Here is a 14,800-nt window from a genome sequence, read left to right on the forward strand (position 1 = left end):
GAGAAAAGGCAGCACCAAACAAAAGGATACTAAACGAAGGAAGTCCCATCATAGAAGGTGTAATGCAACTTGATGGTCTTCTTGGATCCCTTCCAATCCTGAGAGTGCCGGCTGAAGTGAGCATGTTGGGTGGGAGGCTGGTGAGGGGTGGAAGTAGAAGTTTGAGCACCTGGAGTTTGAGGGTGATGAGAGCTCGAGGTCTGAGTGTCCCCTTTTGGGGCCGACATTGGTTGAGAGGGCACCTTTGCCTTGTAGTGGCGTAAGATCATGGGGTAGAAGACATTCCTCCCTTTCCACAAGGTCCTTTCGGCTTCTCTGCAGAGAAGGAGACCAACATATCTTCTAGCCACTTGGCTCTCACTCACCAGGGAGGCTTTCTACAGCCCTCGCCCCAGCTCCCAAGACTCCCATTCCATTTCCCTGTCCCAAAAGTATGTGTTCCCACTCCACACCCCTCATCCTTAAAAGTAGTGTTTTTAGGAAAATTGGGAAGGTCCCGGTACTCCTCTGAGACCAGTCCTTTCCACCTATAGTGCTAGGTGAGGACCTATGGAATGGGACTGCTTTTAGAGGGGGACCTAGGGGATCAGTCCTGATGTTACAGGGAGAGAAGGCTTCCTTCCAGAATGTCACAGTAAGGGGCGACACTTGGTGGTTGCCCTCTACTCATGCTCTGTATCTGTAATTGCCCAGGGAGTCCAAGACATATATGGCTTAGATATGACTAGGTTTTAAATCCTTTATGGTCCATGGTCTGAGATTTTGGAGAAATGTAGACTTAACTTGCCGGGACTTGTGGGACCCACAAAATCATAAATATTATTAATCATCCATGTTAATATTTTTTGTTTTGAAAGGTGTTTCTTTTCTTTTTTTCTTTCTTTCTTTCTTTCTTTCTTTCTTTTTTTCTTTTTGTAGGAGAACTCTGACAAATTATGTTAAGAAAGAAACTTTCAGGGCACAAGGCTGCAGACTATAAGAAGTCCTGCAAATGGGGTATCACTGGTGAGGAGGCAAAGATCAGTGCATGGGGTCAGGCTCACCAAGATGCAGAACCTCAGGCAATGCCTTACCTGCCTGCTTGGGCTGCCTTAGCTTCCTTATCTGCAAAATGGGTATAAATTCTGTCTTCCTCATGAGGTCGAATGAGGACTGAAAAGGATTGTGAGTGGGAAGGATGGTTACAGGCTGTCACCCTGTCACTATTGTTGGGGGCACTGGGTACCTGACACTTGCTGGCACAGTTCAGACACTTTTGTGATATTCCCCTTCATGCGCACACAGGCTACTGGTGGCTGTGTCTTCCTCTTCCATCCACCCCCAACCACTGAGGTGCTCACATATGGCGACACATCTCCTGCAGCTTCTCCCGGGCTTCTGGGCAGGGGTCACTGATCTCCACATTGTCAGATACAGAGGTTCCCATTCCTCGTTGAGGGGATGACATGGTTATCTCTTCTAAATTTTTTGATTTGCCTGTAGTTGGAGATGAAGAGGTTAGACAGGGGTTTTAGAAAATGGTTTCTCCTGGGGAGAGGGGTTGGGGAGAGCAGAAGAGCAGCATCCCCTGAAAGTCAAAATAATTGGGAGAATCGTTTATGCTTCCTTGGGACAGGAATCCCTATTTTATAAGGTCACTTATAGGGTCACTGATAAAACAGAGACATCACTCCGTAAGCCAACAAAGCATGTATCAGAAACAGACTTGTGCAGAATGATGAATCCAGCCATGTTTCCTTAAAGGCAGCCTTGTTCTAGGTGGAGAGAGCACAGATGTGTGCTGCTGTGGATACTTAAGTGATTCCCTTCTTATATTTTTGATTAAAGACCAAAAATCTCAATTCCATCTTGATCAGTTTCAACACTTCTCTGATGTTGGTTAATCTCAGGCCTTCTGCAGAGGAAAGTGTGGATCCATTGAGATTATAATTTTTTTAATAGTGTGGTAAAATACACATAACAAAAATTTACCATCTTACCATTTTTAAGTGTATAGTTCAGTGGTATTAAATACATCCACATTGCTGGACAACCATTACCACTATCCATCTCAATAACTCTTTTCATCTTGTAAAATTAAAACTCTGTACCCATTAAACAATCACTCCCCATTCTCTACTACTGCAGTCCCTGGGAACTACCATTCTACTTTTTGTCTTTTTGATTACTCTCAGTACCTCATATAAGTGGAATCACACAGTATTTATCTTTTCGTGACTGCCTTATTTCACATAGCATAAGGTCCTCAAGGTTCATCCATGTTGTAACATGTGTCAGAATTTCTTTCCTTTTTAAGGCTGAGTAATATTCCAATGTATATATAGACCATATTTTATTTATCCATTTATCCATTGATGGACACTTGGGTTGCTTCCATATTTTAGCTATTGTGAATAATGCTACTATGAACATGGGTATACAAATATCCCTTCAAGACCCTGCTTTCAATTATTTTGATATATATCCAGAAGTAAAATTGCTGAATCTTATAGTAATTCCATTTTAAATTCTTTGAGGAACTGCCATACAGTTTACTACAGTGGCTATACCATTTTATATTCTCATCGGCTGCATGCAAGTGTTTCAATATCCTCTTCAACTCTTATTGTTTGCTTTTGTAATAGTGGATATCCTACTGGGGGTAAAGTGGTATCTCATTATAGTTTTGATTGGTATTTCCCTAATGGTTAGTGATGTTGATCATCTTTCATGTGCTTATTGGCCATTTGAATATCTTCTTTGGAGAAATATTTATTCAAGTCCTTTGCCCATTTCAATTTAGGTTTGTTGTTGTTGTTGAGTTTTAAAGTTCTCTTCATATTCTGGATATCAACTCCTTATCAAATATAGAATTGGCATATATTTTCTCCCATTCTGTAGGCTGCCGTTTTTTACTCTGTGGATAGTGTCTTTGATGCACAAAATTAATACATTTCCATAAAGTCCAATTTGTCTTTTTTCTTGTGTTGTCTGTGCCTTTGGTGTTATAGCCAAGAAATCATTGCCAAATTCAATGCCATAAAATCTTTCTCCAAAGTTTTCTTCTAAGAGTTGTATTGCTTTAGTTCTCACATTTTGGCCCTTGGTCCATCTGAAGTTAATTTTTGTATATGGTGTCAGGTAAGGGTCCAATTTCATTCTTTTGCATGTAGATGTCCAATTTTCTCAGCACCATTTGTTGAAAAAATGGTTCTTTCTCCAATTGAATGGTCTTAGCACCTTGTCAAAAATCATTTGACCATATACGCATAAGTTTACTTTTGGGCTCTTTATTCTATCCCATTGGTCTATATGCCTGTCTTTATGCCAACATCACACTGTTTTGATTACTGTAGATTTGCAGTAAGTTTTGAAATTAAGAACTGTCAGTCTTCCAGTTTTGTTCTTTTTCAAGATTGCTTTGGCTATTCATGGGTCTCTTGAGATTCCATGTGAATTTTAAGATGAGCTTTTCTATTTCTACAAAAAACACAATTGGGATTTGGATAGAGAGTGCACTGAATCTGTAGATTGCCCTGGGTAGTATTGACATTTTAACAATATTAAGTCTTCTAACCCATAAAAAGAGGATGTGTTTCCATTTATTTATATCGTTTTTAATTTCTTTCAGCAATATTTTGTAGTTTTCACTGTACAAGTCTTTCACCTCCTTGGTTAATTTCTGAGTATTTTATTTCTTGTAAATGGAATCATTTTTCTAATTTCCTTTTCAGATTGTTCATTGCTCATGTATAAAAATACAACTGATTTCTGTGTGTTGCCTTTATCCTGGTACTTTGCTGAATTCATTTATTTGTTCCATTGGTTTGCTTTTTTTTTTTGGTGGGATCTGTAGGGTTTTTACATATAAAATTATATTATCTGCAGAAATAATTTTATTTCTTCCTTTCCAATTTGGATGTCTTTTATGCCTTTTCTTGTGTAATCGTTCTAGCTAGGATTTCCAGTCCTATGTTGAATAGAAGTGGTGAAAGCAGGCATCCTTCCTTTGTTCCTAATCTTAGAAGACAAGCTTACAGTCTTTCACCATTGAGTATAATGTTTACTGTGGGTTTTTCATATATGGCTTTTATTATATGGAGATGGTTTCCTTCTATTCCTAGTTTGTTGTGTTTTTGTCATGAAAGTGTATTAAATTTTGTCAAATGCTTTTTCTGCATTAATCGAGATGATCATGTGTTTGTTTTCTTTCTCCATTTTGTTAATGTGGTGAATTACATTTTTTTTTTTTTGTATGTTGAATCATCTTTGCATTCCAGGAATAAATCTCTCTTGATATATGGTGCATAATCCTTTTAATATGCTGCTGAATTCTGTTTGCTAGTATTTTGTTGAGGAATTTTGCATCAATGTTCATAAGGGATATTGGTCTGCAGTTTTGCTTCTATTGTAGTGTCTTTCTCTGGTCCTGGTATCAGGTTAATGCTTGCTTCATAGAATAAGTTGGGAAGTGTTCCCTCTTTAAGTTTTTGGAAAAGTTTGAGAATGATTGGCATTAGTTCTTCTTTAAATGTCTGGTAGAATTTACCTTTGAAGCCATCAGGGCTTTTCTTTGTTGGGAATTGTTTTTTTGGTTACTGATCCAATCTCCTTACCATTTATAAGTCTATTTAAATTTTCTATTTCCTCATGATAGTCTTGGTAGGTTTTGTGTTTCTAGGAATCTGTCCATTTTATGTAGGTTATCCAATTTGCTGGTGTACAATTGTTCAAAGTAGTCTTGTATAATCCTTTTATTTCTGGAGAATTATTAATAATGTCCCTTTTTCCATTTATTTTAGTAATTTGAGTCTTCCCTTTTTTCTTAGTTGATCTAGCTAAAGATTTGCTAATTGTGTTGATGTTTTCAAAGAATTACATTTTCTCTATTTTTTCTTATTCTTTACTTCATTCATCTCCACTCTAATCTTTATTATTTTCTTCTTTCTCTAACTTTGGATTTAGTTTCTTGTCCTTTTTCTAGTTCCTTAAGTTAGGTTGCTTGAGATTTTTCTTATCTTTTAATGTAAGCATTTATAACTATAAATTTCCCCCTTAGTATCACTTTCACTGCAACTCGTAAGTTTTGGTAAGTTATCTGTTCATTTTCACTCATCTCTAAGTATTTTCTAATTTCCTTTTGTAAATTTTCCAGTTTTTTTTCCTGTTATCAATTTCTAACTTCATTCCATTATGGTTGGAGAAGATACTTTGTACACTACCTATCTTTTTAAATCTATTGAGGCCTAACATATGGCTTATCCAGGAGAATGTCTTATGTGCACTTAAGAAGAATGCATATTCTATTTTTGTTTGTTTGTTTGTTTGTGTTCTGAATATGTCTTAGAATTACTTGGGTCATTGTTTTATTTAAGTTCTCTGTCCTTATCTCGTCTGGTTTTTTTTTTTTTCATTATTGTGAGTGGCATATCAAAGTTTCCAACTATTATTATAGAACCATCTATTTCTGTCAGTTTTTGCTTCATGTATTTTTATGGCTTGTCATTAGTACATAAATGTTTATAATTGTCATATCTTCTTGCTGTATTGAAACGTTTACTAATATACAGTATTCTTCTTTATCTCTTGTAACTGTTTTTTTTTTTACTTAAGGTCTATTTTGTCTAATATTAGTATAGCTACTCCTGATTTTCTTTGGTTACTATCTGCATGGAATATCTCTTTCCATCCTTTCACTTTTAACTTGTTTGTGTCTGGATATCAACTATGTCTCTCGTAGATAGCATATAGTTGGATCATGTGTTCTTATCCATTCTACCAAGCTCTATCTTTTGATTTAAGACTTTAAGCCATTAAAAATAATTACTGATAAGAAAGGACTTGCTTCTATCATTGTGCTCTTTGTTTTCTATATGCCTTATAGCTTTCTGTCCCTCATATCCTGTATTACTATCTTCTTTGTGTTTAGTTGATTTTTTTGGAGTAAAATATTTCAATTCCTCTCTCATTTCCTTTTTTTGTATATTCTACAGCTATTTTCTTTGGAGTTACCATGGGGATTACATTTAACATCCTAAAGTTATAAAACTCTAATTTGAATTTTTATCAGCCTAATTTCAACAACATGAGAAAACTTTCCTTCTTACTATTTTGTCTTTTTTCAGTTGTTGATGTCACAAAATTATACCTTTATATATTATGTGCCCCAAAACTTAAACAAGCAGTTCTTTTAAATGCACTAGTCTTTTAAATTAAATAGAAAACAAGATTTGGAGCTATAAACCAGTTACAGTAATACTAGCTTTTACACTAATAATATTTTAAAAAATGTTATTAGTCTTTTAAATCATGTATCAAACAAAAAGTGCAGTTACAAACCATTGTTACAATACTACTAGCTTTTATAACTGCCCATGTATTTACTTTTATTGCGATCTTTATTTCTCCATATGGCTTCTTCATATGGTACTACCTAGTGTCCTTTCATTTCATCTTGAAGAACTCCCTTGAACATTTCTTGCAAGGTTGATCTAGTGGTCATGAACTCCCTCAGGTTTTGTTTATTTGGGAATGTTTTAATATTTCTCTCACTGTTGAAGGACAGTTTTACTGGATATAAAATTTTTTCAAGTGCTTCGATTATATCAGTGCAGTGCCTGTGGCTTCCAAAGTTACTGATGGGAAATATACCTGTAATCTTGTTGAGTATTACTTGTATGTAACGATTTGCTTTTTTCTTGCTGCTTTCAAGATTTTCTGTCTTTGTCTTTTGAAAGTTTGATTACAATGTGCGTCTCTTTAAGCTTATCTTATTTGGAGTCCATTGAGCTTCTTTGATGTTTATATTCATGATTTCATCAAATTTGGGAACTTTTCAGACATTATTTCTTCAAATATTTTCTCTATCCCTTTTTCTCTCTTCTCTTTCTGGGACTCTCACATTGTGTATGTTCACTTTATGGTGTACCACAGCTCCTTGAGTTTCTATTCATTTTTTTTCGATATTTTCTTTCTGTTCTTTAGATTCAATAATTTCCATTGTCCTGTCTGCAAATTTGCTTATTCTTTCTTCTGCCTGCTCAGATCTGTGGATGGCAATGTTTTGTGCTTATTGCACTTATTTTCACATTTATTGCCTGTAGAAAATATTAGGTGGTATAAGGAAATGGTGATATAAAATTATGGAGGTAGATCCTCCATGACTGAAGTTCCAGAGGCATCTATTCAGGTTCTGCCTGCTTCTGAGCCTCTACCACCCACCCAGCTGGAGCCACATGCTCTCCCTTGATATATGCAGAAACAACTGCACTTTGGTTTCAAGAATAAAACCTGACTTCATGTCAGGTGTATTGCTCAGGCTCCAACTGAGCCCTGAGGGCCTCAGAAGGAGTTTTCCTTGTTGTCAGTCAAACTTTGCAGTTTCTGGCTAGTGTGTAGGTACCATCTCTGGTATTTGCCACCCTGAGTCATTCCTGGTTCCTTCTCCAATTCCTCCTAACACCAGAGACCAGAGACTTGGCCCTGAGGCCCAGCTACCAGCTGAATGACCTCCTGAAACATCTGCTGGCCTCAGCATGTTTGGCCTATCCCTGGTTGCCTTGGGTCCTCGAGTGGGAGCTCCAACCAGGATCTACTGCTGATAGATTTCCCTCAGTTCTCTTCTTGTAAAGTTGGGCTACTTTCCAGAAATACCTGTTGTCCCCTCAGGGAGTAGGCCAAACCCTGGAGCCTGTGCATGCTCCAAGTCTTCTTGGCCCTACAACTGCAAAGGGGGCCAGCTGGTGAGGTGTGATAGCACATGTGCATGGAACAGATAGTAGGGGTCCCAAACCAGAGTGACTTAAAACCAGAATGACTCTATATTGTCCAAACTGGGAAAGTTTTTACAGTGAAAGTAGGCATAATTAATAGTTATGCCAAGATAATAAGCATAAACTAGGACTTTCCTGGGCAAGAAAGGTTACATGATTACTTATAAACTATTAGGGAAGGTTAGTCACCCATCCTAGCATGCATATGTGAGAATAATTCCAAAACTTATCAAGAAGCTATAAGAAATGCAGTATCATTGAACATACATCCTAATCAGGATGATGCAAAGTCATGACAAATCACATCTTGGTGGGGTAGCAGAAGAAAACAGCTATATAGACAAAAAGACAAAGAAACATATTTAACTTTTGCTTAGTAATGGCGTTACTCAAGCATTACCTTTGAGGTGATTAGGGGGGAAAAAATCATGAAATCACTGTTCGTTTTCCCTTAAAGTGACTGTCAATTTAGGGCCAGCTCAGGAGTGGATATGATAAAATCAGAGGTACATAAAGTGGGATGCCAGAAGTGATGATACGGGTTATTGAACCACAGGGAGAGAAAACACATCAACAGATGTAAAGGAACCAGGGGAATGAGAGGGGCAGCTGATTCTACTCTGTGCAGGGAAGCTGAGGATGCCAGATCCATTAGGGAAGGCATTCTTTGTCTTAGAATCCACAGGGGTACCCCTGACATTTAGAACAGTGACTGACAATTAGCAATTGTTTCATAAACATTTGTTCACTAACTGAAAGGATATAGGATCAGCTTGATATGGAGAGTTGGGTCTGGAGGAAGGCAAATCACACAGCCAGCCAGGGGCTGGGACAGGAATAAAATCCAAACTTCTCAACTTCCAGCCTTACCTCCAGTGTCTGTGGGAATCAATTGGACAGTCATTGAGTTTTCCTACCTTATGTCAATCCTCCCATCACCTCTTTTGAATGCAGTCCTCCCCCACTTACCCTATTCCCTTACTCTGCCATCGAAGCCCAGGGAGAAGGGGAGTGACCTGGGAGTTCCTTGAAGCCTTACCCTGTCCCTGAAGTCTTACCCTGCCCTCTTCAGCCCAACTTATCTGCCCTCTGAGCTTCTGGCTGCATGGTCATTGTGATACTATTTGGCCTCATTGCCACCCATTCTTTCTCTTAAGTCTTTCCTTCTGTTGTGTGTCTTCCTCAGTAGGAGTGCCCTCTGCATCTTTGTTTCCTGCCTCCACAAACTGACCTAGTTTAGAACACACTGCTAGGTCTGCTATCCAAATACCTTGCTTCTGATATTGGTTCCCCACTTGCTGTGTGAAGAGGAGCAACACAGATCTCTCTGAGTAGAGGGGGTGAAGTTGGGAGACTGAGGGGTGGAAATATGGGGTTGAGAGGGGTGTTGTCTCAGGTGAGGGGGACCACATCACCAGGAGGGAGGTCATGTAAACATTCAAATGATGAGACTGCGCTGTGGAGTGAGTAGGTTGAGATGCACCAGTTTCATGGGGAAGAATCTGTGTCAATAGCTTTTGTGTATAGTCAGTCAGGGAAACTGTGTATCCTTCTTATCAGAAAACCAAATCAAACTATATCAACCTAAATAGAAAATCTTCTATCCCTCTCCCCAACTCCACCCCTACAGATAGGCTAAGAGGTCTTGCTGGGAACCACAGTTACCTGCTTTCTTCTTGACTTCCTTTCCAGTCGAGAGGGAAAAACTCAGACAGCCAGTAGAGGCCTCATAGATGAGCTGGTAAGGCGAGTTCACTCCCACGGCGGCGATGTTCATGAGGGACTCTAGAGTGGAAGAGAGAGGGATACTTCTTTCAATTTTTTAATTTTAATTTTTTTAACCAAAAGCGTAATATGGACTTTTTGTTCTAGCAGTATGGCAGACCAGATATTCTAAAGTGCTCTGTTGTACAAAACAACCAGATCTTGGAATAAAAAGACGTTTAAATGCACAAGCAGGCTCAGAGTAATTAAAGAAATTAAAGTTCATCTCCACAGCACCCTCTTCCCCCTCAATATCTCTCAAGAGAGAAATGACACTAGAGCAGGCAGCAGGGGCAGCAAACAAGCACAAAATGTGACATTACTGAAGGGCAAATGCAGGTGGTATAACTGCTGCATTAGGAAGAAAGAATAAACACTGAGCCAGCTAAAAGAAAATTTAGAGAAAATTTAGTTTTCCCTTATGCAAGCTACAGAATCAAATGCTTCTTCAACACATAGATCAGTCTCTTGCAGAATTATACTGTCTTGTGCAGAATCATTTAATTATCTGACCACTCAAGAATGAATATTTAGCACTTCCATCACTAATGGAAAATATCTATCATTCTTCCATAAACCTCATTAAATCGTTTCCTTGTTCTTTCCCCAAACATAATCATTTAATTGGTTAGGCAGGAAATTGTTGGAAAGTGTTAAGCAATTCGTTCATTGACACAGCTCATTCAAATTCATAAAGAAAATGGTAAACTTAACTTTACAAGCAGTCGAAAATTATAACTAGAGACTGCACACTGGATGATGGAAACAATCACTTACCTTCCCTAGTAATCCAAAACTGAAATTAAAACAATTTTTAGTATCTTATAACTTAGCAGAAATGAAAAGAACTAACAATAGCCAATGCTGGTAAAGACAGAATAAAACTAATCAGTTCTCTGTTGGTGTACATAAAACCCATCAAGAAAGCAATCTTTAGTCAGAACTGAACATGTATTGAGACCCTCTGCCCCAATAAATCCTCTCCGGGGTAATCAATCTTAATCACCAATAAAACAGAAATAAGAAGTGATGTACTTAAAGTTGCCTATTCCAGTGCATATTATACCACGAATAAAAAAAAAAATCTAGAAACCTAAGCATTTGGTTAATTATGAAACATAAACAGAAGAAATTTATTCCCACTCAAAATGATAATTATTAAAAGTGTATAGCCATGTTGGAAAACATTTGTCTGTTAAGTAAAGGAAACTGAGGAATAGAAAATTACAATATGTTTTACGTGTAAGTGAGGGAGAATGTTTATGAGTAGACCCCCTTTAGCCACAGGAGATACATTCCAAGACCCCCAGTGAATGCCTGAAACTGAGGATGGTACCAAACCCTCTGTATACATACATACCTGTGATAAAGTTTAATTTATAAATTAGGCACAGTAAGAGATTAACAACAATAAAATAGAGCAATGATAACAACATACTGAAATAAAAGTTATGTGAATGTGGTCTCTCTCCAGTAATTTTTATATTTTTCAGTCCAAATGTATTTCTAAATCTGTGTGACCATCCCTTACTTACAGTAAATGGCTCAGTGTCACTTGTTTCAGGGGATCCCTTGTTGAAGTCTTCATACAGGTTCAATGCTTTCTGGAGCAATATGATGCTATCCATCGGAATGTATTTTCTTCTATCCACAAATTTAATGCCTTTTCCATCTTAATTAAGCACTTATCACACACCATGGCCATATCTTTTGCAGTTTGAGGTGCAACAGCAAAATCAGCATAAATTTCTTTTTCCTTCTTCACAATTTCACAGGTAGATTCCTTCTTACCAGGGATATTAACAACCTCAGCATACAATTTTTTTTTTCTTTCCTTATTAGGTCTAGAAGTTTTACCTTTTCACTTAAAGAGAGAACTCTTTGGCATATCCGAAATACCAGCATCACTACTCTTGTGCTTTGGGGCCATTATTAAGTAAAATAAGGGTTACTCGAATACAAGCACTGTGATACTACAAAAGTCAATCTGATAACCATGACGGCTTCTCAGCGACTAATAGGCTGGGAGTTTATACAACATGGATACACTGGATGTAGGGATGAGTCATGTCCTGGGTGGGAGGAAGTAAGACGGTGGCAGATTTCATCACACTATTCAGAATGGCACACAATTTGAAACTTAGGAATTTTCCATTCAATATTTTCAAACTGCAGTTGACCACGGGTAACTGAAACCATGGAAAGTGAAAATGCAGATAAGGGGGAATTACTGTATAAATTTTTTATGCTTCTCTGTGAAACCTCCTAACAGTGAGGACTTTCAGGCATTCAGAATGAATACCTGTATATCCACCAAGCTTAAGAGATACATTACAGATGTGACTAGTCACTGTCTTCCAGATCGATTCCCCTCTCCAAAGATCACTTCCCCCAACTTTGCATCATTCTTCTTTACACTTTTACATTTGTACTTTGTATAATGTACCCATAAGCAATATATTATTACTTTGAAATCCTTTAAATGTAAATAGTGTCATACCAAATGTAGTCTTCCATAACTTTTTTTATTTTTGCTTAACACTAGTTTTCGAGATTTATCTCTATTGATATATATGCTTTAGTGCTTAGTTCATTTTCGTTTTCACTTCTCATTTTGTTCCATTGTCTAAATAGACTATAATTTACTTGTTTTTCTCCTGTCAATGGATATTTAGGTTGTTTCCAATGTTTTTTCCCATTCTAAATGATTCTGCAATAAATATTCTTGTATGACTTCTTGCATACATGCTAAGTGCAACTCTCAAGTGTGACCTGTGGACTAGTATAATCCATATCAGGCCATACTAGGTGAGTACAAAAATTGAGAGTAAACATTTAGAAAACTATATAACAATTTAAAGTTGCTGTGACATCTTTATCATATTTTTAAAAGGGTCGCTCCACAAAAGTTTGGAAATTTACAAATTGGTCCTTCACTGCAGATAGTTTGAGAAGCACAGCTCTAAGGAATGACCTAGGAGAGATATTGCTGGTTTGTAAGATGTTAGAGCATCTCCCTCCTGTCAGATACCACCAAACTGCTCTCCACACGAACTGTACCAATTATTCACTCACCTTCAGCTTCTGAAAATCTCTATTGCTCCACATCCACTTCAACTCTTGAAAATGTCAAACATTTAAACCGGGGATTTGACCTTTCCATTGCATTCTGATTGGTTATTGTTTGAATTTTCACCTAAGGGTTGAAGCTTGGGTACCCACCTTTCCACGCTGATCCAATACCATAGCTACTTCTCCCAACTGTGCCAGTCAGGTAATCAAAAGCCATCTCCTTGGCATTGAGGTGGAGGAGCTGGCTGGCCTCCACGAAGCGCCTTGTAATATCCAGGGGGTTGGCACCTACTAAAAAAATCATCAAAATAACTCATTTTTCCTCTCAACACAGGGCTAATGCTTCCAGAAAAGGACCTCCATAAATGGTCCAGGAAATAAGGGTACAGTGAAGATCTATTCCTAGGGTAAGCAAGTGTGAGGGGGCTCCTAATAGAGGGGTCTTGAGCTCTCAAAATCTGACAGGTGACACTTTGCTCTCTGACCCCTTGCCCTTCTCTATTCCTACCCATAGATCTTGGTACAGATGCTGTTTGTATTTAAAACAACACAACATCTAGAAGGCTTGATTACTGACGTGGCTCTTAGTCCTGGTCTTGATCTTGGGATGATGCTGTCACCATAGGTGAACCCCAGTTCTCATAACTCTCCCTGATTCTGGCTCTGTTGGGCTCTGTCTTGCCACCCATCAATCATCCCTCCTGACAGGCAACTCCACATAACCTCTGCCCCTGGGTGCCACCTCTCTACACCTCTGCATCATTTCCACATGAATCCACCTTTCAGTATCTCTGACCTTGCACCATTCTCCACAGCCAAACTTCCAGTCTTGGCTCTGCAAAGTTGAAGGAATGGGAGGAAAATGTAGAGAACAGAGAGGAGTAAGGGGGTTAATCTTGGGAGTGATCGTGGGAGGAGTTCAATTCCTATAGCAGACCCATGGCGACCATCTGTTCTCAGTGCAAGCTTATATACCTATTTGGAGTGGGTGTGCGGGACACACACACATCAGTCCAGGCAGACCCTTCTGGGTCCAGAAAAAATGGAAAAGAATCTGACGAGCCAGGCTTACCAGACACAGACTCCACCATGGCCTTCATCTTCAGCGTGAGCAGCTCTGTCAGCAGGTGGACAGACTGCTGCTGGAACTTGCGCAGGGTCTCCTGGCCAACATGAGCCTGATGGCCATGGGTGGGAGAGTGGGCAGAGAACTTGGATGGCCCAGAGGATGTGGATACCTTCGGTGGTGGTTGTACTGGTGGTGGTGGTGGTGGTGGCTTCTTCTGGATGGGGATCTGCACGGGGGTTGGTTCCACAAGCACCACAGGTGGGGTTCCAAGGTTGATCTCTAGGCCCAAGATGTCGGACGGGGTAGGCACCATGGGGTCAGTGATGAGCTCCTCCCAAGTGAACTCAAAGATGTTTTTGATGCCCTTAGGTACAGCAATGCCTGCATTCCGGCAAACAATGAGCAATTTGGAGATGTGGGCCAACAGCTTGGGGGCCATGGCTGTGTACTGCAGGTACAGTTCTCGGTTACTCTTGATGTCGTTCATGTTGCTAGAGTGTGCATACTGCTAGGTAATACTGTCCATCTCAAACAAGAGGGACCTTCAGTTGCAAAGACTCTGAGGTGAATGAGAGCAAAAGTGCTTACCTAAGGTGAAGCCTTGGAGATAGACAGAATGAAGTGCTGAAATGGCCCTTATAGGTCATTGAGCCAGCAGGTCCTATCCAGGAAGGATAAGGAAATAATTGGTCACTACCCCCAGAGTAGGGCAAAGGGATGCCCCTCCTCCCTTTTCTTCTCAGAAATACCTCAAATAGACCCGTATTAGCGAGTTACTTTGGAAAGGATCTGGAGATGAGCAGGTTCCAGAAATGGTACCAGGGACAGTCACACAAACTGAGTTCCTAAGGAGGGACCCCAAGGGCTAGAGGAATGGAAAGGATGGGGAAGGGAGAAAGGTTTCATGGTACCTTTTATAGTTATAGATCTGAAGATGGAATATCTGCTTGTGGTCTATTAATAAAAACCTGCAAAAACAAAAAGATGTTTCATTGGCTCTCTCTGGAAGAGGGTGATAAGCTTCCTGGTTGTGTAAGCTCCTGATTGTGATGCAAGGATAGGCATAGAATTATTCAACATGTACATCCAAGGGCAGACAGGAAAAAATGAGGAGAATGAGTTTTCTTAATTCAATGACTAATAT

The 14,800-nt window shown here is 39.0% G+C and overlaps 1 protein-coding gene across 1 annotated transcript in view; it reads right to left on the bottom strand.

Moving 5' to 3' along the window:
* CUNH3orf20 (chromosome unknown C3orf20 homolog) overlaps positions 1–14,594 on the bottom strand; it is a 63,300-nt gene extending 48,706 nt beyond the window's left edge. Inside the window, exons 1-5 of the mRNA XM_011357490.2 lie at positions 13,660–14,594; positions 12,738–12,878; positions 9,417–9,536; positions 1,341–1,476; positions 31–315 (exon numbers count right to left, since the gene is read on the bottom strand). Of these exons, the coding sequence (XP_011355792.1) occupies positions 31–315; positions 1,341–1,476; positions 9,417–9,536; positions 12,738–12,878; positions 13,660–14,143 (1,166 nt within the window). The 5' untranslated portion in view covers positions 14,144–14,594. The remainder of the gene's footprint in view (positions 1–30; positions 316–1,340; positions 1,477–9,416; positions 9,537–12,737; positions 12,879–13,659) is intronic.
* Positions 14,595–14,800: the final 206 nt, after the last annotated feature.

The sequence above is a fragment of the Pteropus vampyrus genome, unplaced genomic scaffold (assembly GCF_000151845.1).
Source record: "Pteropus vampyrus isolate Shadow unplaced genomic scaffold, Pvam_2.0 Scaffold35, whole genome shotgun sequence".
In the NCBI taxonomy this organism is placed as follows: Eukaryota; Metazoa; Chordata; class Mammalia; order Chiroptera; family Pteropodidae; genus Pteropus; species Pteropus vampyrus.